The 25199-nt window shown below is 40.6% G+C and overlaps 2 protein-coding genes across 4 annotated transcripts; both read left to right on the top strand.

Annotated features, from left to right (window-relative positions):
• The first annotated feature begins 261 nt into the window (after positions 1 to 261).
• On the top strand, positions 262 to 13705 carry lck (LCK proto-oncogene, Src family tyrosine kinase). Of its 2 annotated transcripts, none has more exons than XM_061843014.1 (13): positions 262 to 645; positions 1679 to 1791; positions 2077 to 2137; positions 2532 to 2622; positions 3551 to 3649; positions 3783 to 3886; positions 5142 to 5297; positions 5383 to 5535; positions 6489 to 6668; positions 8983 to 9059; positions 11569 to 11722; positions 13162 to 13293; positions 13389 to 13705. In XM_061843014.1, the coding sequence occupies exons 1-13, from the start codon at positions 612 to 614 to the stop codon at positions 13583 to 13585; spliced, it is 1551 nt and encodes a 516-aa protein (XP_061698998.1). In that variant the 5' UTR covers positions 262 to 611; the 3' UTR covers positions 13586 to 13705. The 2 variants fall into 2 exon arrangements, with proteins under 2 accessions (XP_061698998.1, XP_061698999.1); XM_061843015.1 differs by having other exon boundaries at positions 5142 to 5291; positions 13389 to 13704.
• A 2701-nt stretch (positions 13706 to 16406) lies between these two features.
• On the top strand, positions 16407 to 24779 carry LOC133513533 (histone deacetylase 1). Of its 2 annotated transcripts, none has more exons than XM_061844400.1 (14): positions 16407 to 16571; positions 18215 to 18327; positions 18415 to 18532; positions 18626 to 18700; positions 18787 to 18925; positions 21248 to 21389; positions 21462 to 21554; positions 21624 to 21732; positions 21812 to 21952; positions 22283 to 22391; positions 22844 to 22974; positions 23081 to 23251; positions 24438 to 24489; positions 24557 to 24779. In XM_061844400.1, the coding sequence occupies exons 1-14, from the start codon at positions 16523 to 16525 to the stop codon at positions 24582 to 24584; spliced, it is 1470 nt and encodes a 489-aa protein (XP_061700384.1). In that variant the 5' UTR covers positions 16407 to 16522; the 3' UTR covers positions 24585 to 24779. The 2 variants fall into 2 exon arrangements, with proteins under 2 accessions (XP_061700384.1, XP_061700385.1); XM_061844401.1 differs by having other exon boundaries at positions 16408 to 16571; positions 23081 to 23233.
• The last annotated feature ends 420 nt before the right edge of the window (positions 24780 to 25199 follow it).

Here is a 25199-nt window from a genome sequence, read left to right on the forward strand (position 1 = left end):
TGACCTGAACATTTCTGTTGATATATTCCAGATGTACATATGTCACAAAATCTGTTTATATACTCCACAGTTTACACTTTCAATAAATAAATAAATAAAAAGTTGAAAGAGAAAAAAAAGAAGACCCAAACCATCATATAGTTTTTCTGGTAGGCGCACAACTTAAGTGGTTGGTACCAATTTATTTCCTGTGGTACAATACCACTAAATTTAACGATACTGGCAGATTGGCATGACCAAGTTCCTTGGGAAAACTATGTCCTGACCCAAGTACCATGCCACCAAACGCTTGCATACTAAGCACCTGTTAAACAACTGCACACCCTTTCAACGACAGGAAGCTCTCTTGCAGCACTCCTCTGCTACTTCAAAGTGTGCTTCTTTGTGTGAGTGTGTGTGTGTGTGTGTGTGTGTGTGTGTGTGTGTGTGTGTGTGTGTGTGTGTGTGTGTGTGTGTGTGTGTGTGTGTGTGTGTGTGTGTGTAGACACAGGTCGCAACAGGCAGACATCCAACTAGATAGAGAAATGATAATACCATCACAGTTGGTGGTGAAAAGAATTTGCTAAATATCTTTTTTTACATAAAATACCGATGGCGGAACCTGAACTCTGATGTGCGTGAAGACACATTTTCCAACACAAAAAGGTGAGCATCACACTACATATGGAAAATGAAACAGGGGAAAGGGTACTTCATCGAACTACAATTTATTAATACTTATCAAAGATTCTACATACACGAGAATAGTATTATGTGTGGTACAACATATTTTATTTTCAAAAAAGGAGCCCACAGCCAGAATAATGTTTACTAGTTATTGAACTTTCATCATGTGAATGTCAAATTTTGTTTATTTTTTTATGCTATAATATTAATATCTCTTGCAAAAATTTTCATTTGCAGTTTCACACAATTTTTAGCATTTGCTTTGTTGTCGCAGTCACAGTAGGGTTCTTTTCTGTTGTAAGAAAATAGACAAACCCTTCTTTGGTCAGTAAGATTAATCAAATTTAACATCTGTCTGCACATAAAACCTGCATGCAAACAATAACAAACTCTGTTTATCTGGGAAGACCTTCTGTTGTAAATCATAAGAAGAGGAACCCCTTGATAGAAAATGATGACTTTGTTAGCATAAATAGAAAAATGCTTTCGACTGAAAGTATCAGCAAAAGATAGTGGAGAGGTTTGTTCCTTGGCGTCTTAGTCCTTGAATTTTTTCCCATGACTTTGAGACTTTTGGGGGGTGACAAATGCTGCAATCAGCCCAATGACCTGGTTCTGGTCCAATGAGGGAAAAGTGATCTTGAAAAAATACAACAGTACATGCTATTTTAGTCAATATCTGTTGCAGTGCTCTTGAGCTTTTAATTTAAATGGAATACTGAAGTAGCATTATTTGACATGATGGAATTATAAGTACTGTACTTTGAAAATGAGACAAGCAAATCCTTGGATGAATCCTGTGATTGGTTAAATACAAAGCTTCCATTTTGAAACACAAAGCATACTGTGGTGGCTAAGACACTTTTGGGAAATCTTAAACAATATAATATTTGCAGTTTTACTTCCCAATCTGATTGAAATTCAATTGATGAAACAATGTAAGATTAAGTATCCTCATTGGTGGCACAGAAGTGATTATCTATTAAATTTCAACCCTATGTTCAATTTGCAGAAAAGATGGGCTGTAACTGCAGTTCTGATTACTCAGATACTGAATGGATCGAGAACCTGGATGACATTTGTGAGCACTGTAACTGTCCCATACCTCCGCAATCGTCCAACCCAGTAAGTGCACTTGCACGTTTTTTTTTATTACTGCAGCAGGGTGTGCACTCATATAAAACTGCCCATAACTGTGTTTTATAACTAATTTCATGCATGATGCAAGATGTATGCAGAGAATTACATTGATAAAGTCTACTTCAGATTACAATTAGAGAATAGACTAAAACTGATTCTTAGGGACCTGATCTGCCAGAATTGTGCTGTAAATGTTTATTATGTTACTGATAAGAGTTTAATAATTCATTCCTGGCCCTAAATTTACATTTTCTTGTCTTCTGTCACCAGTACATGGATCAACTTATTCCATATCCATCACATGGTTCACCACCTTCATCTCCTCTACCTGGTAACAACAAACACTGCATTTTGTCCAAGATTTATTTTTTTTAATGAAATGCTATAATCAGTTTTAAAAAAAAAGTTTCTCTACAGTATTATTGATTAAAATGAATATTAGATTGATGTATGCCCAGTTTTGAACTGCATTATAGATAGATAGATAGATAGATAGATAGATAGATAGATAGATAGATAGATAGATAGATAGATAGATAGATAGATAGATAGATAGATAGATAGATAGATAGATAGATAGATAGATAGATAGATAGATAGATAGATAGATAGATAGATAGATAGATGTGTACTGCATGGTTCATTCCACTCCAAACTATTTTCCGATGATCAGAAGCAGCCATTTGTCAAATTTGATTGGACAATAATGGCTAACGCTCTTGCAGAGAACCTGGCAGTGGTTTGTTACAGCTATGAACCCACCCATGATGGCGACCTGGGCTTTGAAAAGGGAGAAAAACTCAAGATTATTAACAAGTGAGCTCGCCAACATTTTGATCCCGGGTCACAAACTGTAAATGTCGCTTTTAACGGTCACCTTATTATGACCTCTGCCTTTTTTTTTTGACTAAAATATGCTCCCATACAACTCCAAAGTCAATCAGTATGCACTACAATGTTCATGGAGTGATTTTGTGGTCAGACAGAGTTGTATGTAACATTAACTAACGTCTTTTCACATCCCGGTCCTTTTCTTTTGATATCACATCTAGCTTGAATGGACCCAAGTACTTTGATATTTAGGTACAAGTTCGTTTTCGGATACATGAAAGGATTATTCAATATGATACTTGTTTTACTCAATGCAACAATATACGTTCACATGAAATGATCATCAGTACATATGGATTCATCTTAATAATTCATGATCTATTAATAATATTTTATACTGGCTAGAGAATATAGCATACTGAAGGTTATGTGTTACATTTAGTGTAACTGTGACAACATTGCTTTATTGCAAAGTAGAATATTGGAAAAAATAGTGGAAGAATGCGAGAGGCCTGAGTTGGAGTTCATTGTGTAGTTTGGCGTCTATCCAACTTAATTCTCCTTTACACACACCAGACTTGGACCTCTGTACTGTGATTAATTCATTTGTGTATAAAGTTTGGTGATTCTGAGGACACGTCCTCACAGGAATGTTTATGACCAATTCCAAAGGGAAAGAAACTGCTACATATAAAAAAGAACTACCACTTCATACTTCAGTTGGTAACGATGTGTTACTAAATCGACTTTTCACTCCACTGTTAAATAATCCAATACATTAAAAGTGCTGATTAGTTGTATTGGAGTTGGGCAGTGATCTAAAGAGAGACTTTCCTCTGTTCTCAAAAAAATATATGATTTGTATTCATTTATCATCGGCCAGTTGATGATATTGTTGTGTTTTGACTATCAGGGACGATCCAGAGTGGTATTTGGCAGAGTCTCTCACCACAGGACAGAGGGGCTACGTCCCACACAACTTTATTGCAATGAAAACGGAGGAGACCGAACCGTACGTCACACGGGCCATTTATTGATCAAGATGCTGACCTTAAAGCTGTGCTATTCAAACTCAGTGCCAGTTCACCCGCCTAAAAGAAGTCAGACTGTGTGTTTTGGGATGTGAAGGCTATTGTGTATTGCAGGTGGTTCTTCAAGAACATTTCTAGAAATGATGCTGTGAGGCTCCTGCTCGCTCCCGGGAACATGAAGGGCTCCTTCTTGATTCGAGAGAGTGAGACAACCCCAGGTGAATGATGCACGAATGCCATTACTCCACAACAGTCACTCGTACGGTACTGTACTAGTGGGATATGTAAAAACTGCAGAGCCAAGTTCCACAAATGTTGAGAAGTTGATGTTGAGCCAAGGTAAAACCCATCACATTTTAGTGAGGATCTGGATAAAGGTCTGGATACAGGAATGGATTTTAATTGTTTGAGTCGCAATTGCGTGAAGTCATCCAAACCCTCACAATCATAACGGCGTCTCCATCAATTAAACATACTCCATAACCTGATAAATAACCTGCTCAATAATAAACAGAATAAAAAATACTGCAAAAAGAGGTCTGCACTTTACTTGGTGACACTGTAGTCATAGTACTTGTCGTCACTATGGCGTGACACAAAAAGATAAGGGGAATTTGTGAGAGAAACCATTAAAATAAGTATCTGATTTTGTGGCAGGAAGGCCACTGCTTGGATTTTAACAACAAACCTCAGAACTGTCAGACAAAATGTATTCGCCACACATCCACAAAACAAAAAACAAACAAAAAAAAAACACTAAACAAAAGGGGCTTCATCAAAAACATCCACCCCCAACAGGGAAAAACATCTGAAAAGAAGAAAAAAAAAAAACATCCATCCATCCATTTTCCTTGTCCTCTGTACTCTGAATGAATCTAGCACATGTAATTTATGTATAGTAATGTCTAAAAAAAGGTCTATAGCATATTCAACTGCTACTTTTAAAAACTTAAAATGGTTGAAATGTTTTAAAAGTGGGTCACGACCTAATTAATGGCCATCGGAAAATGTGGGTCCTGATGTAAGACTACAGCAGCACTTCAACTCTGGTGATGAGAGTTTTGTGGTGTCCTCCCACATTGCTCGATTTGGTTCCTGATCAGTGAAACCATTTTGAAGCAGCTACATACTTGTGTTGGGATTTAAACATCTTAGAGCCGCTATAAACATGTAATCTTGGTTTTGAATGTGCCTCCAATGGCTGAAAGTGAAATTCAACATCTTGATTTGGATTTTTAGCTGATTTTGATTTAATTGATTCTCATTCAATCTTGCACCACCACTCCACAAGGTGGAAATCAATTGTAGTTTTTGTACCTGGTAAAGGTGAGAAAAAGCTGTAAAAAAAAATTCTCTGTGTAGACCAATGCAAATCTGTTATAATAAATATTTAAATAAAGCTAAACTGTTTATTGGCAATAAAATATTACCTGCATGATTTCAAGACAAATGTTTTCATCCTATTTGTTTCAGGTTCATTCTCCTTATCAATCAGGGACTTTGACCAAAACACGGGTGAAGAAGTGAAGCACTACAGGATCCGTAATCTGGACAACGGTGGCTTCTACATTACGACCAAAATATCTTTTAATTCGCTGATGGAGCTCGTCCAGCATCATACACGTATGGGTATTTAGTACACTTTGGAACTACCTCAAAAAGTGTCAATTTCATTGCTGTGATGCCTTCAACCGATCCACTTCTCATCATCCAGGTGATGCAAGCGGTTTGTGTACTAAGTTGGTGAAGCCGTGCCAGTCTAGAGCTCCTCAGAAACCATGGTGGCAAGATGAGTGGGAGATCTCCCGAGAGTCCCTGAAACTGGTGAATAAGCTCGGTGCGGGCCAATTTGGAGACGTCTGGATGGGTGAGAGAAGCGTTCTTTTTCACTCTATGGGGAAGACCACATGTAGTCGGTAGCACTCAAATTTGTCAGGGTGTGTTACCCGATATGTTCTGAACTGTGTGCTACTCTGAGCTCTTTGACCTGCAGAATAATGCAAGAAATTAACCTTGTCATGAATCATAACTCAAAGTCCATTAATCTACCTTTCCATGGAATTTTTGCAGTTAAGGAATTCTCTATTAACAATAGCAGCATGACGAGACATTGTGCAAGTTCATCCGGGGGCCAAATAGCTTTGGTTAAATTGCTATTAGAGTATGTAGACAATAGGAGTCATGACCCCTGTAGCATTAATTGGAAAACTGTTTCCTCTGTTTTTAAATGTCCTCGTACCAGCTGTGATGAACGACCGCCACTGTGAGTGTGGAAAACATGACCTTCGCTTCAACTTGTTCACATTTCAGCTACAAAGAGCGGAACCTCCAAGGCCAAACACAAGCGGTGCAAATAGACCGCTCGTTTTTTTTTCCTTTTTCTTAACACTCCTCATTAAGGCATGTCCATTTTTGGGGAAAAGGTTTAACAAAACAGAAATGACAAAAAGAGATAAAATTAAGACACCCATGTAGAGGTTCACTGATGGGTCACTAAAATGAGATCTTGTAGCATATGAATGCCTCATGTTAGCAATGTTTGGTATGATTTTACTGGTTTCTTTTCTCGAAAATGGTAAATTTCAAATTGAAGGCTTTATCAAGAGGTTCCACAGCTATCTGTCCTTGCATGTAGTTTTCAACTTTCTTCTTTCTAGATCAACATAGTGCTCTTAGAGGCATCATTTACTGTTATTGACTGTTGAGAGAGTCATCCGTGTACTCCAAGTCAACTTTTATGCACAGTAGATTTATGAATGTACAGCACTAAAACCCCCTGTCGGTTTTTCATTTTCAAGTTCAATGATAACCTCTTTTCAGGTTTATACAATAATGAGCGGAAGGTTGCAGTCAAGAGTATGAAGATCGGCACAATGTCGACAGAAGCCTTCCTGGCAGAAGCCAACGTGATGAAGAACCTGCAGCATCCTCGCCTCGTCCGCCTCTTCGCTGTGGTCAGCCAGGAGCCCATTTATATTGTCACAGAGTTCATGGAAAATGGTTCGTACACTGTATGAGTTGACGAATACGTGAAAATGCCAAAAATCTCACTGAAAGGCATCAAGAATATAAACCAAACTGAATTTGGCACATGACTATTTCAAATAAATGACTTGCAAAATCTACAAACATCACAGATTTATATGACGAGAGCTAAGTAATTTATTACCCTTGGACACAACATACACAGGGGAGCAAACAAAAAATGAAACAGTGTTGTGTCATCCATGTTCAGGATCAAACATGTCGAAATGGTTTATGTCTCTGGATTAGAGATCGCATGCTTGAACAAAACCTGGAATGGCCCTAATTTTTCACCCGGTTCATGAGTCATATATGTTCCTGTATTCCGGTAAAAAAGGGCATGAATTCTGGATCATCTTTTCATCATCAAACCACAATTGCCCACCTTCTTATTTTCAAAGGTGTTGTGGCATATTTCAGCTTGACTATCTGCAGAGGAAAGCTGAGTCAGCCACATGAGACGATGTGGAGTAGAATAGGACCCGGTAGAGGGCTAAACTCTCTAAACAATTTCTAGTCCTCCATCTGTGTACTCTGGCTGGTCACTGGTCAAAGGTGCAAATGATCTTTCCTATCTGCACCACTTTTTTTCTACTTGCCCAAATTTAATTGATATTCCACTGATTTTGTAAACATAACATAATGCTTGTATTTCCCTACCAGACCATGAGCCTCTGCTATGCTGAAGTGGTCTGATTGGCTATTTTCACTTTATCTTGCACCCATTTCCCTGCAAGTGCATCAGAAACATAAACTTTCGCTGCTTCGCGTGCTCCCGCAGATACTGTAAAGTCGCTGGTGTTTACTCACCAATGGGAAGTCCCTCAAGGCCTGTCTGAGCGGAGGTGTTAAACTTGGAGAAGTTGATTCAACGGGTTATTGTTTAGAGACCCTCAGCAATGCCTGGCCCCTCTCCAGAATCAGTGCATCCGCAGACACAAACACATGCCACGGTCACATGCACTTCAATAATGGCACAGCCCTATTGCGATAGTAAACAAATAACCTCAGGCCAAAGGTAGTCTGTACAATATATGACCAATGGATCTTGTTTTCCCTGGTTTATAACTATTCGAAAGCTCAATAAAGATGCAAGTAATAAATAGAAGCAGGCAACTGCATACTGGTTAACTTTCATCTCCAAAAGTATATGATTTATTGTCACACGAGAAAACAAAACCAACATCAGTTGAGGTCTTGTCCCAAACATGACCGCAGCCTTGCGGCTGAACTGAATGGAGCTGCTTTGTAAAAGTCTTCTATGATGGGGGTGTAAAACCACCATCAGTGTCTCTACATGAGACTCTTTGTTTGAAATCCATGTGTAGACAGGAAACAATTGCCGCCTCTGTTGCCAAGAGAAAGGATAGCACGGAGTTCCGTCTTCTCAATTTGTCCCTTTCTTGAGCATGGACAACAACAAAGATGGAAAATAACAGGCGTGCCCTCAGAGGTTCCTGGTGCGACCTTGACAAAGAACATTCATTTAGCTGTCCAACTACAAATGTAATCCAAGCGCAGGGCAGTAAACCCTCTTCTTTCCTGGCACAGACATTCTGTTTTTTTAGAGCTGCTTCCTTTTGGCTTGACTGTCTGGTTGGCTTGCAGAGGTATTGTTCTTTTCTAATCAAACCCCCCCAAAAGTCTTGGGAAGTGCAGTTGACTGTCGACATAGCATCAAAATGACTGATGCCCTACTGTATGTACTTCCTTCCACTGTTATGTTCCCTGATTTGAACTGCTATTCTGGTCCAAGTCCATCTTTCCATTTTAGACCCACAGAGTCCCTGAAGAAATGACTTTTATGTTTGTGTGTAACAATGACTTGTTCAATAAAAACATCTAAATTTGATAGAAATGTAACTGGAAAAAATTATGCAGATATTTTTTGGGGAGTTGATCGTGCATTGCAGGAATGTGCTCATAGTTTTAAAAATGACATGACATTCCCTTCCAAGAGGAGTCAGAACAAAAATGTGGTGATGGCTAAGGTCAGCATGACTTAGATATTAAACTCATGATGTCCCGTGGACAGGGAGAACAGTTGAATTGGGGTTACCATGCCAAACTTCAACTCAGGACCCCCTGTGTAGAGTCTGCATGCCCCCAAACACCCACTCTTCTCTGGGTACTCCACCTGCAAGGTGTTCCGTGCCTTAAGTCACAAAGTCATCTGGAAGAGGCTCCAGCTCACCTGTGACCCTAAACAGGGCAAGCAGGACAGTAAAATGAAGAGGGGGACGTTCTATGGAGAGGAGAAATGACTTTATGAAATCTATACTTTTGACAGGTAGCTTGCTGGAATACCTAAAAACAACACAGGGGAGTAATTTGTCGATGAAAGCTTTGATCGACATGGCATCGCAGGTAAGACAGACTTCCATTTTGTCTCTCTCTCTCTCTCTCTCTCTCTCTCAGAGTTAGTCTCTACTTTCACACCTCTTGCACTATCTGATGTATTCTTTTTTTTTTCCTCTAACATGACCAACCACTGTGGTTTTGAGGCATAAACTCAACACACAACTTGCATTACAAAAGTATGTGCTGATCGTAAACACCAGTGCAGACCCTTTAAAAAAAACAGTCTGTAGGTAGAAGAAGAGATACATCTAAAAAAGCTTTTTTCATTGTTTGATAAGGTTGCCAACTATGCTTCACAGTTTTTCAAATCATGCTAAAATGATAAGATTTGACAAAAAGAAAAACAAAACTGAGCAAGAGACATCCAATGAAAATGAGTGATTGATTTGAGAATGTACTGAATGAAAAGAAGGGAGTCGCGCCAGTGGCTGAAGTCTCAAAAAATACACAAACTTACTTTACCTGTCACGTTTCTGACAAGTCATGCAGGTCCAATAGCACCTATGAGAGACATTCTTTGGAGGTTGGATATGTGCCCTTCAGACCAAGCAGACCAAAATGCTGACAATCCCACCATTTTCTGTACAGTTGCAGGAATGACCCGAAATAGATAAAGACTACATGGATAATATGGACCAGGAACTAGAACAGGATGAAGTATAGGTGGCATTCGTCAGCCCCACTTGTGTGTCTGGGTGGAGGACTGAGGTGGAGATGAAAGGTGCTGGCAAGGATGGATGAGAAAAATGTTCCCTTCCTGACTTGTGAAAATTTTTGTCCATCTACCCATGCAGTGACCTGCTGACCAGAATGGGTTGTAATCGGCTTTTCACACGATGTCATCTGGGATAGCCTCCAGCTACTAATAATCCTTAACTGTATAAGTCCTTCAAAAAACCCATGTAAATAGATATGTGTCCAAAACCCACACAACGGCATTATATACAACAGTAATGAACAGATCTGCATTGTTTGTTTTTTTTTACAGAACTTTAATGAAGACAGTTTTACCTCCTTGCCACAGTCATTATTTAACATTAACAAATGACTTGCTCCCAATCCGTCAAAGTATGTAAAAAAAATTGTCTTGACAGTTAGTGTGGCATCAACTAGCTGCACTTTATAGTCAAAATGCATTCTGTGACATCTATGATTCTGTTATTAATGTGAGTCAAAAGAAAGCATTACTGTGCGCTGTAATCACATTATGTAATTATGTGTCTTGTGTATTAATTATTTGATTAAGTGACAAAGAAATGGAACATAATGTGCGTTCACTATTTGGCGAGCTGAAGTTCAGTCTTGCTTTTCTTTTCACTTTAAAAGCAGTTCCTTGAAACTTTGCGTGGTAGCTTAGTTATGTATTAACTTGTTAACTAACCAAATTCAGAGATTAACAAACAAATAATATGGGTAATGTTTGTGTAATGCTGTGTTTTAATTGACACTACTGGAGAGCTATTGATTTAATTAATTATTAATTAATTAGATCCATATTGCACTTTATAATGGTGTAGACAAGGGGTCATCAACATGGTGCTCGTGGGCAGCAGGTGGTCCCCAAGGACCACACCAGTAGCCTGCGGGCCTGTTCTAAAAATAGCAAAAAAATGGTGCAACATTATGATTTTAAAAGAATGTTTTAGAAGGGCAGAACGGTGCTTATAAAGCCAGTCCAATATAAGAAGTTTCACATTACAAATGGGCTGCACGGTGGGACAGATGGTAAAGCGTTGGCCTCACAGTTCTGAGGACCCGGGTTCAATCCCGAACCTGCCTGTGTGGAGTTTGCATGTTCTCCCCGTGCCTGCGTGGGTTTTCTCCGAGCACTCATGTTTCCTCCCACATCGCAAAAACATGCAACATTAATTGGAGACTCTAAATTGCCCCTTGGTGTGATTGTGAGTGAGACTGTTGTCTGTCTCCATGTGCCCTGCGATTAGCTGGCAACCAGTTCAGGGTGTACCCCACCTCCTCCCCGTTGACAGCTGGAGTAAGCTCCAGCACTCCCCGTGACCCTTTTGAGGATAAGCAGCAAAGAAAATGGATGGATGGATGTCACAAATGATCCACAGCTAATTTATTTAGAGGGGTAAGAGCACTTCATCACCCAAAAGGCCTGCTCGTTAGTTGAAATTTGTTTCAAACATGCAGTTAAAAAAAAAAAAAGGGATGAAAAAACTCCAACATAAATTTCCCAAACGGAAAGACAGTATACTACTGGTCTGAATCTGAACTCCAACCTATAACTTATACCCTGTTGCCCAGATAATGAACAAGCACATTTACAAAGAGATCCTGCAGCATTTGCTTCCTTACGAGCAAGAGTTGTGGCAGAACAACTTGTGGCTTCTTCACACTGATAACATGCTTGCTCGCGATGCCCTGGGCATCTGACGCTGCAGTTCCTGGCCAAGAAGAATACCCAGCTTTACTTTAGCAACCTCCCTACTCACTTGACTTGGTTGTGAGGTGTTCCCTCTTTCCTCTTTCTTTGGTGTGTTGCCCCCTGCAGGTAGCAGATGGCATGGCGTACATTGAGCAGAAGAATTATATCCATAGGGACCTACGAGCTGCTAACATTCTGGTGTCCCAGGAGCTCATCTGTAAAGTAGCAGACTTTGGACTTGCCAGACTCATTGAGCACAGCGAATACACGGCTCGGGAGGGTAACGACACCAGTTGATTTATCTGTTTTAGCTTCACCTAATGCAGATAATCGTGTGATGTAATGTGTACTATACACTGTGATGTACTACATAATGTATTAGACACGATCATCTACATTGTACCTGTTATTTTGTTCTCATTGTTCAAATCTGCCTACGGAATATTTAAAGGGGAAATCCAATGATTTGCATGAACAGTGTATCCAATAAGTCACGTAATATGTACCCTATTTTGACAATGTGATGTTAAATCCTCTCTCATTTAATAATGTTTTGGGAAGATTTTTATCGACAATTCCGAATTTTCAGGGGCGCTGCCATTTTCACGGATTCCCCAAGTCACATGACCTACGTGCACGGATGTGACGTGTACCGTGCCGCAACAAAGGCTCGATTATATGGGACACCATGTATGCCCGGCGCTGATTTCTCGGATTTATCCACATCTGATGAAGAAATAGTAGTATCAGTTGATCGGGATGATGGAAGAATACTTCCATACTGTAATTAATGTTGAATGGATGGTTCTTCGTGCGGAATGACGCGAAGTCTGACTACTCGGAGGCCTACGCGCGACATAAGTGCGTAAACAAAGGCCCCCGGAGCTCCGGGCCGGCAGTCGCAGATGGTTCTTCCGACGGGAATGACGCGGAGTCTGATGAGCGAGCCCCGGCGGCGGGCCCCGAGCTGCGGCAGCGGGCCGCGAGCCGAGCTGCAATGTTTGGGGTGGCCTTTTGCCGAGCTTCGGCTGTTACCACCGGTACACGGCCACCCCGGACATTGCAGCTCTGCGAAAGGCCTACGCCGCCGCCGGAGCTCGCTCGTCAGACTCCGCATCATTCCCGTCTGAAGAACCATTCGCGGCTGCCAGCCCGGAGCTCCGGGGCCTTTGTTTAAGCACATATGTCGCGCCTAGGCCTCCGAGTAGTCAGACTCCGCGTCAAACACTATTAAATGAGAGAGAATTTAAAATCACATTGTTAAAATAGAATACATATTACATTACCTTTTGGAAACATTGTTCATGCAAACCACTGGATTTCCCCTTTATTAAGTATTAGCACATTTAGCACACATAAGTACACATTTTAAAATGCACAGAGTGAAAATCTTTAATTTTGTTTAAAGGATATCATTTACTTTATGTTAACATCTTTAATTCAGGTGCATTTGTTTTCAAACTGTTTTCAGAAAGGACTTTCCATTTACAATATCTTATTGCAAATAAATAAATTGTCATTATGCAATTGCATCTATTATAATATATAACTGAAGTACAAAAGCATTCAGACTGTCTCCATTCGTTATATAACATGAAAATGCGTGTCTGGGGTATTTTCCGCCCATTTCGTGCATAGGTCAGATGTACGTGTCGTACGAAGGTGTCTGTCTGTCCATGTCTAACAGTGCAGCAGCTAAAATATTCAAAATGTGAACAGGAGCAAAGTTTCCCATCAAGTGGACTGCCCCAGAAGCTATAAACTTTGGAACATTTTCTATCAAATCTGATGTGTGGTCCTTTGGGGTCCTCTTAACAGAAGTAGTCACGTACGGACGCATACCATACCCTGGTGAGCATTCTTTTGGTTTTTTTTTTACACTTGTAATATTTACACAAATTCCTTCACATTAACCACATTGAAAGTTGACTTCTATCAATGTTCAGGTATGTCCAACCCTGAGGTGATACAGAACCTGGAGCAGGGTTACAGGATGCCAAAGCCAGAAAAGTGTTCAGAGGGACTTTATGATATTATGTGTCACTGCTGGAGAGAGAACCCAGAAACTAGACCCACATTTGAGTACCTGAGGAGTGTTCTGGAGGACTTCTTTATTGCCACAGAGCGTCAGTACCAGGAGTAGCCTGGAATACCAAGTTCCAATTCCAAGTTTTAGGGATCAGTCTTTGGATCTGGATGGTGGCTGCCTCTTGTAATTCTTCAGCTATATCTTCCATCACACCTGTTAAAGGAATGTTTTACGTTTGTTTTCCTAACAATGTGCATCATGTTGATTGTCTTTTTGTACAATAAATCAATTAATGATTTGCATTGTTTAGTTTAGTCACTAAGCCTTAGTGGCTTGCATTTGTAGGTTCCTTATTAACATAGCCTTAGTTTTCTGTGACTCTTCCAGTTTCTCTGTTGCAATTTGCTGATGACACTGAGTTTAGTGACTACTTTTGTCAGAAAACATCCAGTTTGAAGCCTGAAAACTGTGAAGGACTGTAGATCCATCGTTAGGGGCCGTCTTGGTCTCATAGTGTCAAAATGCGAACAGGATGATGAAGAAGACTTTGAATAACAATTCTAACTCAAACAGGAAATGTAGTGGTTGGTTCATGCGTTGAACACGCGTTGTTAATTTTGCTTTCATCTCCTTTTAAAGTAACAGTAACTAGTGCAAAAGGCTACTGAAACACTGAACAGTCGAACATGCATTCAAAAGTTTAGAAAAGGTCAAATTAAGTTCACATGTAAATTGTGCAGTGCATTTTAGGTACATCCTGAAACTTCACTCAGAAGTCAAATATTCCTAACTTATTGAGACTTACAAAATACCTCATGAATTGTATTTTATCCATTCTTTGTCAATACCACTTATCATTGGGGCCTCGGATGTCCTGGCCCCTATCCCAGGTGGACTTGACCCTGGACCATTTGGGGCCGGTCTATTTTTTTTTTTTAGCAACCTGTAATATTTCACACATCCTGTATTTTTTTAAGATGAGATGGAGGCGGTTGTTGATGGTGTCGTGGTACATTCACCTGACTGTGGTGGGGGCAGTATGGGTTCAGTTCCAACTCAGTGACAGGGTGAACGTGAATGTGAGTCTGTATGGTTGTCCGTGTCTATATGTGCCCTGCGAATGACTGGTGACCAGTTCAGGGTGTACTCCGCCTCCTGCCCATTGACAGCTGGGATAGGCTCCAGCACTCCACGGGACCCTCATGAGGATAAGCAGCAAAGAAAATGAATCAATGAATATTTTTTGCTTTGACTTTCGAGTGCAGACTTGAGATAAGTTATGGGTCATTATTGCCCAGTGAACATCTTGTATCACCCGCACCAATCTCCCCAATTTAAATGCACTACACCCCACCTTGCAATATCATGGTACGGGGATAATGGCTGCCAATTGGTAAAGCATTGTAATTGTCACGATGCGGGGCTCAAGGGTGGACCCAAATGCACGACTCCAGAGACAGCAGACAGTACAGAGGAAACCTTTATTCGGTCCGAGGTCTGAGATCAGGTAGACAGTCCAAACAATCCACAGTACCAGTACGGATGGGCTTACGAGGGTGGTCAGTGGACAGGCGTGGGTCAGTGCACGGAGATCAGAAGTCAGGAAAGCAGGAGTGCGGGAACGAGTCATCAAGAGCAACGATCTAGCAGAGTATTAGTCGTCCCCCGGGTCCTATATGTACTGGGTCTAATCAGTGTTCATGAGGCGCAGGTGTGCACCTTCTGATTAGCTGGCCACGCCCAGCCCGGGCTGGAATCCAGGAGCATGACAGTAATAGGGTGGGTGGTGGGTATTCATATTTCTCTTGGCTCAACTCTTGTCCCCCCCCCTCCACCTCTTGGGAGCCCACCTTCATCTCCCCTCTCTTGGTGCCCTCACTTTTCCTTGCTCGCGACTGGCATGTCAGATTTCCCATTTGCCCATGCACTTCCCTTTGAGATTGGTCGAGGTCCTTTGGTTGAGCTGGGGACCTCCCCAGATCCTGCACGGTGGGTGCAATCCTCCTGGTCTGGGTCCCTTGCTGTGGACACCCATGACAATGAACACACGCGTGTGTGTGGCATGTCAATGAACACACGTGTGTATGCATCTGTGTTTGTGTGCATGTGTGGAACAGAATAATAATATTTTCATTAATTTTAAAGATATGAATGTTCTGATTTACGATTGTGGTCTTGGAATGAATTATGTATATAGTGTACAGCACATACTCATGTTTGGGCACTTGAGGATTCCCCTATTTATAGAAGCAAAACCCCACTTTTTGAACATCTGTCCATCCATCCATCCACCCATTTTCTAAGCTGCTTATCCCCACAAGGTTCGTGGGAAGCGCTGGAGCCTATCCCAACTGTGGTGGAGGTGGGGTACACCCTGAACTGGTGGCCAGGCAATTGTAGGGCACATCGAGACAAACAGCCGCACTCACAATCACACCTAGAGGCAATTTAGAGTGTCCAGTTAATGTTGCATATTTTTGGGATGTGGGAGAAAACACACACAGGCACAGGGAGAACATGCAAACACCACACAGGTGGGTCCGGGACTGAACCCGGGACCTCAGAAATGTGAGGCCAACACTTTCCAGCAGAACCACTGCGCCACCCTTTTTGAACATATTACATTCAAATAATCCTCTATAAGCACTGCTTAATATTGTCATCTGACTATAAATTGCTCTTGTTTTGGTTCTGAACATATCATCCGGCTGCTTCACACTCAAGCCAAAACCATTAACCATTTGAACAATTTGCACTTTTGTTTCAAGCGTGATTAAAGCTTAAATTTGAAGAATTTCGGAGGTCTCTTTGCGTCTTTTAATTGTTCTGTATGCAGTCCACGGAAAGACAAGTCTAGACACCCCGGTAGTGCAATTTTGGAGGTGCTTGTGCAAAAAGTAAAGGCGAAGAATGTAAAGTGCATGAATTGGCACCCCCTTTTGGAGGCATAGAGCTTCTTCAGCATGATCCCAACCGTTTCGACGATTTACAACTCGTCCGTCCCCTCTTGTCGCCGTAGCCTGCAGCTGGTGAGAACCCAAAAGGACTAAAATGGCGCTTAGTCAAGGCACAAAGAAAAAAGTTTGTTACTACTACGACGGTGAGTTCCATCGTGTGCTTTGAGGAGAGCGCACTCTGATTTCCGACATCTGCAGTTTATCGCCAACAAATGATTCCTTAATTTCCTCACTTGCTAATCGTGCAAACTAGCTAGGCAGCTAGCTTAAAGCTTGTCTTGCTTTTATTGTATTATCCGGCCACTCGATACAACTCTTAACCATTCGTATGAATTCAGCGTTTGTAGATTTCATGCTATTAAAGGCATTATTAGTGCATATTGAATACAATTAACCCACTCTGTTAGTGTTTCATTTGTGGCTTAAGCTAACAATAGGAGATGAGCGCTTCATTGTCAATACAACACGTAGCTAGCTCAGAGATCGTCAAGCCAACGGAACGTGGAACGCAATTTTTTCGTTTGAATAAAAGAATGTTCCTTGCACCTGAATGCTTAAGTCTGTATGTGTTCTTGACTTAAATGTGCACTTAAGTCAAAGCATTTTGTTTCCATCAAGTGTTTTCTCGAACCTGTGCAGAATCACACGGACTCCACAGCGCAGCAATGCTTTGCATAGGAATGTACTGTAAAAGCAGTGGAAATTTGCGCTTTACATTGAACATCTTTCGATGTTTAAAAAAAAAAAAAAAAAGTTTTTCAGCTACACTCGACCGCCATTATCGTTTTTAAGTTTTTTTTTCCCTGTGACTATGGAGAAAATGATGAGTCTTTAAAATCAGTGAAACTGCATCAATTTCTGCCCAACGTCTTAATACACACGATAAGACTCGAGATATTAGATATTGTTGTTTTTGTGGCATTCGAGTTTCAAGCTTTAATAACTTGTAGTCTTCATCCTGTTTTCAAAAGGCTGGTTTCATTGGAACGCTTGCCACACACAGATACAGACGACATATAATAAGAAAGATAAAGTAGTAGAGAAAGCCAAGGCCCCAGGTTTACAAAATATTTCCAAAATGTCTGACTTGCAACCAGTTCAGGGTGTAGTGCCCCTTTCCCCCGAAGTTGGCTGGGATAGGTTCCAGTACTCTTGCAACCCTTGTGGGGAAAAGCATCTTAGAAAATGGAAGGATAGAGGGATGTAAAAAAAATACTTGTTTGGTGGTTGCGCTCAGGTGACATCATTTCATTTGGCACAGGAAAAAAAAACATTGAGTCAAGAATGAATAAACACTCTGTAGGTTGTTAATATATGTAGTAAGGAATACATATACCACATTTGGAAGTATTTGTACAAGAGAGAAAACATGAAATTAGCATTGGATAATGGAAAATATGAGCCTCAGTGGCAAGTCAGAGCAATATCACAAAGGACCTGACCAAATTAAATCACATCTGGAATAATCATACAAAGAGGAAAAATATACAAAGGTGCGGTCTGTGTTTATAGGTTCAGAAAAAATGTTTACACTCAGGATTTTTAGGGAGTGAGGGGGGTGTCAACTATAAATTCAGGAAATGTCCTGATTGTAATTATTATGTACTTTCTCAAGTCATTAAAACTACGACGTGTTCGATGTCATGTATAGAGGTGAGGTTGGAAAACGTTTTAACTGCATTTCCATCGCTACTCAAATTTTGCGCTCTAAATTATTATTGACAGATCCCTTTCGACAGCAGACCAGCGAGCGATATTAATGTCACTGTGCTTGTTCTCATTCCAGGTGATGTTGGAAATTATTACTATGGCCAGGGGCACCCCATGAAGCCCCACCGTATCCGCATGACACACAACTTACTGCTCAACTATGGCCTCTACAGAAAGATGGAGATATATGTAGGTTAACTGTGCTGGTTATTTTTCAGGGGGTGGCGGGGGAGGAGGACTTGAGTCTTTAAGTGTCATTTTTCTTTTGTGTTGCAGCGTCCACACAAAGCCAGTGGTGAGGAGATGACCAAGTACCACAGCGATGATTACATCAAATTCCTGCGCTCCATCCGTCCAGACAACATGTCAGAGTACAGCAAACAAATGCAGCGGTGTAAGTTCCATCGCTCATTCAATGTAGCATCCACTTGCTTTCGGATCATATGAAACCCCTTTCTAATTGTTTGCTCTTTTCTTCTTCCGCCAGTCAATGTAGGAGAAGATTGTCCAGTGTTTGATGGTTTATTTGAGTTCTGCCAGCTCTCAGGAGGTGGCTCCGTTGGTAAGATGGCGGTGCTCGAAAGCCAGACATTTTGGTAACTTTGGTAAAAACAGGCTGCTAATTCCCACGTCCTCTCTCCACTTCAGCCGGTGCCGTCAAGTTGAACAAACAGCAGACGGACATAGCAATCAACTGGGCAGGTGGCCTGCATCATGCCAAGAAGTCAGAAGCCTCTGGGTTTTGCTATGTCAATGACATTGTCCTCGCTATACTGGAGTTACTCAAGTAAGAACACAAACTCCGCACGTAGCCTGAATTGACCCCTCCATACAGGGCACTTGACCACGCCTCCTGAAGTTATGTCACCCCACGTGTGCTAACCTCAGACAAACAATTAGGAAAAATGGCGGCGCAGGAAGAAAAGACTCGAGCGAAATTGTCCGATTTACCAGCTGATTTCTCACTCGCATCCTTAGCTAATAGTGAAATATCGTTGAAAAGCAGACAGCAGGGCTTCAAGTATTTCATCGAGTGGTATTTCAATGGTATTTACATGCATATCGATGGAGAAAACATTGATATTAGCGCGAGATCTTTCCGGAGTCAGAGGAAGACCGAGAAGCCACATAAAATAATATATTATAACCCAAAGACGAATTCGGCATTGATGGTTTCCTATTTTCGTGTTACCTATCACACTTGTGTGCAGAATCTGTATGTGTATCTGTATAGCCGTTTGTGAAGGGCCTTATGAAGGAAAAGAAGGCGAGGCTTGATTTATGAGTTGTTTCTCTCGTTTTCTTTGTGTAACGTCACGCGCTCCCCTTAATAATTATTCTTGAATTAGTGCCGAACCTACGTAAGTCGCGACCGAGTACGACAATCACTACTTTAGTGTCCTCAAACATCTTTCCTTCTGTCTTGGTGTCTCGGTGCACGTCGAAGGCTTTTAGGACTCGCTAGTCCGGTTTATTTTAGCTCACTAGCCGCCAACAAAGAGGAGTCAGGTCCTCTCAAAGTATCGCTCAACACAGGTCAAGTGTGTCAATCATTCACACGTAGCTATGTTATGCAAGCTAAGAACTGCTAATTCATTTATATGCGACATGTATTGAAAATCAAATATAGGGCTTACCTTCGTGCAAACATATCTTTTCCGGTTTATTTTAGATGGATTCAGTTGATCATACGATCTTCCACAAAGTTTGATCCATCGAAGACATTTTTCGTACTCGGTCTTCTGTTCCGGTTGATTTTAGATGGATTCAGTTGATCATGCCGTCTTCCACAAAGTTTGATCCATCGAAGACATTTTTCGTACTGGGTCTTCGGTTTTGGAAAGGGTACGAATTGAACTCCACCAACTAGCCTTTCAGGATACCTGTCGTCACTATTAGAAACTCCGTGACTACACCTCTTAACCATATCTGTTGTTAGAACCAAATACGCGATAAAACGCTAACAAAAGCTATAATGGACCATGCAACGTTGTCTGAGGTAACAGCGGACGCCAACAAGGGGCGTGGTTTATGCAGATCTCTGGGCTCTAATTCGTCAGCGACGCGGATGACGCAATTTCCACGGAGGGGTCAATTGATTACATGGTTGCTTTCCCAATAAATGGTGAAACTAGATTTTAATCCATTCATGGGCAGGGGGGCAATTTTTTTTGCCTTAATGAGTTAAAAGTCTCCTAACAGTCCACAATCAAGGAAATAACACTTTTTCGTTTATGGTTAAGTTATATAACTTTACTAATTTATAATCTTGTCCCAAAAATGGGACGCTGCCCGCGAGAGGGTACTTGAGTTTTCTTAGTAAACCGTCGCAAAAACCAGAATCAGATTCAGATTAAAACACTTAAATATTTTGATAAACTGAAGGATATAATGCATGAAAATCATGTCCCAAAAATGGGATGCTGCCCAAGAATGTGTTAAGATTGATTACCCTTTCTTTTTTCCAAATCCCAATTTAAGTTAATCATTCAGAGTTTAACACTCAGTATCACGCCATGATGACTACTTGCACATTGATTGTGTCTAATACAAAAGCTTTATCTAATGTTTTGCCTCTACAGAGCTAATAATGTTGAGTTGTGATTGACACTGACATGTTTTAAAAGTTTAGGATTCTGGTTGTTGTTTGCAATAGCGTAGCACGGACCTGCATCATAATCACAGCTGTGTGTTTTGGTTACCGTAAGTAGTTATGGATGAACAATTAGGAACAGATACAGAACATTTCTACATTACTGGAAACTACAGCTAAAGTTCTGGTGTATGATGTTAAATGAATGGCCTTTTAGGAGTGTCGATCAAAACTCAATCATACTGGTGTACAATGGATTTATAAAGCCAACACAACCCCTGTAAAATAAGATTTTTTAGGTGGGGCAGGGTTTGCGGGGGTGTCAAAACAATGAAAGTACAGATAACTGAAGCAACAATAAATGTATCCATCTCAGTTTGAAAGTTTGTAACAGGCGCAGGTGTCCATGTGGATGTCTGACATTTGGCTTTCATTGGTTAAACCCTACATGGGGCGTTACAGGCTACTAGCCAGTGGGATATGTGATTTAAGGTCAGTACTGCTTTCTTGCTTTAGGTACCACCAGAGAGTGCTCTATATAGACATCGACATCCATCATGGAGATGGTGTGGAGGAGGCGTTCTACACCACAGACCGCGTCATGACTGTGTCTTTCCACAAGTATGGAGAGTACTTCCCCGGCACCGGTGACCTGAGAGTACGTACTTGACAAGTAAGACCGATTCAAAATTATTAAGTACTCTCATGGCATTTGATTGGCTCTCTGCAGGATATCGGTGCTGGGAAGGGCAAATATTATGCGGTGAATTACCCTTTGAGAGATGGAATTGATGATGAGTCTTATGAAGCCATATTCAAGCCTGTGAGTAGATTAAATTCCCTTCTCTGGCTAAAAGTATCAATTCTAAGTGTCTGCTGTTGTCTCCTGTAGATTATGGCCAAGGTGATGGAGATGTACCAGCCCAGTGCTGTGGTTCTGCAGTGTGGAGCAGACTCTTTGTCAGGGGACAGACTCGGCTGCTTCAACTTAACTATTAAAGGTAAGAGAAGCATCCAGTACCTGCTTAAAGGACATTGTAAGAAGCACTTTCTCTAACAGACCTCGTGATGTTTCCTCAGGACACGCAAAGTGCGTAGAGTACATGAAAAGCTTCAACCTGCCTCTCCTCATGCTGGGAGGTGGCGGCTACACTATTCGAAATGTGGCACGCTGCTGGACGTATGAAACCGCCGTCGCACTCGATACATCAATCCCTAATGGTGCGTCCGCAACTCAGAGGTGTTTTAATAAGAAATGAGATCAACACGGTGCCATTTATCATCATTCAAGAATGAAAGCGTTTGAATTTGTGAAGCTGTGGCTTGAAATATTTTTTAACGATGGCTTTTTAGAGAATACATATTGCAAAATGTCCATCACGTTCTGCTGTTGGGTTCATATCAGAATCTGACAATTGGCAGATGAAAATAAGTCAGTCATTTTTTGGGTAACATTTCAAAAAAAAAAAAAAAAAAAAAAATATATATATATATATATATATTTTTTTTTTTTTTTTTTAATTTTTTTCAAATCCATCCTAAACTTTTCAGAACTCCCATACAATGACTACTTTGAGTACTTTGGACCAGACTTCAAGCTGCACATCAGCCCCTCCAACATGACCAACCAGAACACCAATGACTACCTGGAGAAGATTAAGTAAGTCTGCTTAAAACGTGATTCCCAGTAGTCTGTCATGAGGGATTTAGCTGGGCCGCTGGAATAATTCAATTTCACTTGATTTGTCCAAACATTATTTGCTACCACTGGAAAAACTCAGGACCAGATTTGGACAGATGGTTAACAATATTTGAGAGGAATAGGCTTTTTGTATACACAGATCTTTGCTTACATTTCATGAAAAATGTTGTGCTTTTATATTTTAATTCAGTGCAACTAATCAGTATATCCTCTTTTTGTGACATTTTTGTCTGGTGGTGTGCTTTATTTAGATTGTAAAATATAAAACGTTTTTGAAACCCGGCTCAAACATCCTATGACTATTTTGCACTGAATGAAAAGATGGCTCCCATAGTTGATGTTTGAACTTGTGAAAGCGAGACGTTGGTGCAAATATTTTACAAAACTGTGGCTTGTGTTGTGTCCTACAGGCAGCGTTTATTTGAGAACCTGCGCATGCTGCCCCACGCTCCAGGAGTCCAGATGCAGGCCATTCCCGAAGATGCCGTGCAGGAGGATAGTGGAGACGAGGAAGAGGAGGATCCCAACAAACGCATCTCCAGTACGCCGCCACTTTCATTTACTTTCCAAAAATACAGGATCAAGGGACCAATCAGAACATCAGAAGACGCAGAGCTTTAATGTAACGCCCTTCTGCCTGTGTTCAGTCCGCGCTCATGACAAGAGGATAGCGTGCGAGGAGGAGTTCTCTGACTCGGAAGATGAAGGTGAAGGAGGCCGCAGAAACACGGCCAACTTCAAGAAGGCCAAGCGAGCAAAGACAGAAGGAGAGAAAGAGAGTGAAGAAAAGGAGAAGAAAGGTGAGGAGGAAACAAAAGGTATTTACTTTTGTTTTGATTTGTTTTTCTCTCCATTCTCATCTCACGCAGCCAACTTGTGCTGCGTCTCATTTGATGCTTCAGTTCATAGCCCATTTATCTGAATTCTAATTGGATTGTCTCACAACACACTGACCACTACTAAAATGATTGTAATTACTCCCTTGTCACGCTTGTTCCTAAAACTACTGTTTGCTGAGATGTTAACTGTTAGGATGTAACATTGTCATTTATACAATATTTTAAGTGAAATACTCATTAGTCATATGTGGTACATTCAAATTATCAAATGTGCCAAGTACCGTAATTTCCGGCCTACAGGGCGCACCGGATTATAAACCTCACCCAGTACATTTGTAAAAGGAAAATACCATTTGGTACATACATCAGCCGCACCTGTGTAGAGCCGCAAGTGCCTACATTGAAACATGAGATATTTACAAAGACGGTACACAAAGTTTTAATACCTGACCTTAGTTTAACATAGCAACAACACAGTAGAATGAACAGGGCTGGTTTAAAAAAAAAAAAAAAAAACAGCCACGGCAGCTACACAGTAGCAACAGTACCACAGCACTAACAGAGCTGACTTAAAAAAAGGAAAAAAAAAAAACATGCCTAAATCACTGAGACGCAGCAGTAACACAGCAGCTAGTTGAGCGCTACCAGGGCCGGTTTAAAAAAAAAAAAAAAACATCCTGTAAAAGTCACTTCCTCGGCACATATATTCCACCGATCTCACTCTTACCTTTTCTGCTCGAGTGCCCCCCTGCGGCCGTTGGGGGGAAAAAAAATCCACAAATTAGCTGCATGACCACATAAGCCACAGGGTTGAAAGAGTGTGGAAAAAAGTTGGGGTTTATAAGACGGAAATTACGGTACTCAAATTGAGATAAAGCCATTTGACATTCAAACAGTCTATGAAAACTGCAGTTGAAGGTTGCTCGTATCAGTTATTTCCAGGATACTTTTCTAAAAGATTTTGAATCTCATTGAGGTTTTCCTAGGTAAAGGTTGAATAAAAGTAATGAATAATGTTTGGAATCTGTATTTTTCAGAGCTAGAATGTGCATTAAATCATGACTAGTTAAAAAAAATTGGGAGACATTTTAATATTTCATGACAATAGCATTGATAAACATGGTTGTTTTTTTTAAAGCTGCATTTTTATTTTATTTTTTTACAGAAGTAAAAGATGAGGAAAAGGCACCTGAGGAGGAGAAAATGGACACATCAAAGTGAGACACAATTTGACACACAGTGTCCAGGAATTAGTTTTAATCATGTGACATACTGCTCCTTTAGGCCAAAAGAGGAGTCGAAGACACCTTAAGATCCACCCCACCCAATGATGCCAACGCTGGGAAGCAAAGATCTTTTTTCATAGCTCTATACTTTGTGTGGTCGGGGGATTGTCGTTTCTATGGAATAGGTTATAAAATGAGACTGGATGTTTTTCTTTGCCCCTTGTACACTATCCAATATTACTGTTTTTGAGCTAAAGTCAGATTAAATGTTTTGTATGCTTCTCAATGTCACCCAAACCTTTTATGCTCCAAATCTTTTATTTCTTTTGTCAGACAACTTTAAAAATGGCTTGGCAGTCATGGTTTTATAGCTCTCAATTTTAATTTATTTAAATCAGAATACTTTCACACTTTATTCCTTTTGGGTTTTTTTTTTTTTTTTTTTTTTACATCTTCCAGTCCCACTTATGTTCTGTGCCTTTGAGAGTATAGTTCATGCATGTTTGTATAATAAAGTGTTTTCTATAATACTTATCTGTAGTCCTCCCTGCTAAAGTCTCAGGGAATGATTTGTGTGGCTGTGAATATTTAAAATAGTATGGGATATTTGACTTTCAGAAGAATTTAGCTTATGTGCTATTTAAAGTAAAATCACTTTTTGAATCTGAATTCTGATTCTGAAATGAGAACCTTAAACAATA

This window comes from Syngnathoides biaculeatus, chromosome 15 (assembly GCF_019802595.1).
Source record: "Syngnathoides biaculeatus isolate LvHL_M chromosome 15, ASM1980259v1, whole genome shotgun sequence".
Taxonomy (NCBI): Eukaryota; Metazoa; Chordata; class Actinopteri; order Syngnathiformes; family Syngnathidae; genus Syngnathoides; species Syngnathoides biaculeatus.

Excerpts from the sequence above, each read along its gene's own strand:
- lck (XM_061843014.1), top strand. The coding sequence starts at position 612 with ATGTGCGTGAAGACACATTTTCCAACACAAAAAG. Across the intron at positions 2,138-2,531 it reads ACCTTCATCTCCTCTACCTG|AGAACCTGGCAGTGGTTTGT; the intron begins GTAACAACAAAC and ends ACGCTCTTGCAG. Across the intron at positions 3,650-3,782 it reads AAAACGGAGGAGACCGAACC|GTGGTTCTTCAAGAACATTT; the intron begins GTACGTCACACG and ends TGTGTATTGCAG.
- LOC133513533 (XM_061844400.1), top strand. The coding sequence starts at position 16,523 with ATGGCGCTTAGTCAAGGCACAAAGAAAAAAGTTTGTTACTACTACGAC. Across the intron at positions 16,572-18,214 it reads AGTTTGTTACTACTACGACG|GTGATGTTGGAAATTATTAC; the intron begins GTGAGTTCCATC and ends TTCTCATTCCAG. Across the intron at positions 21,390-21,461 it reads CCGGCACCGGTGACCTGAGA|GATATCGGTGCTGGGAAGGG; the intron begins GTACGTACTTGA and ends GGCTCTCTGCAG.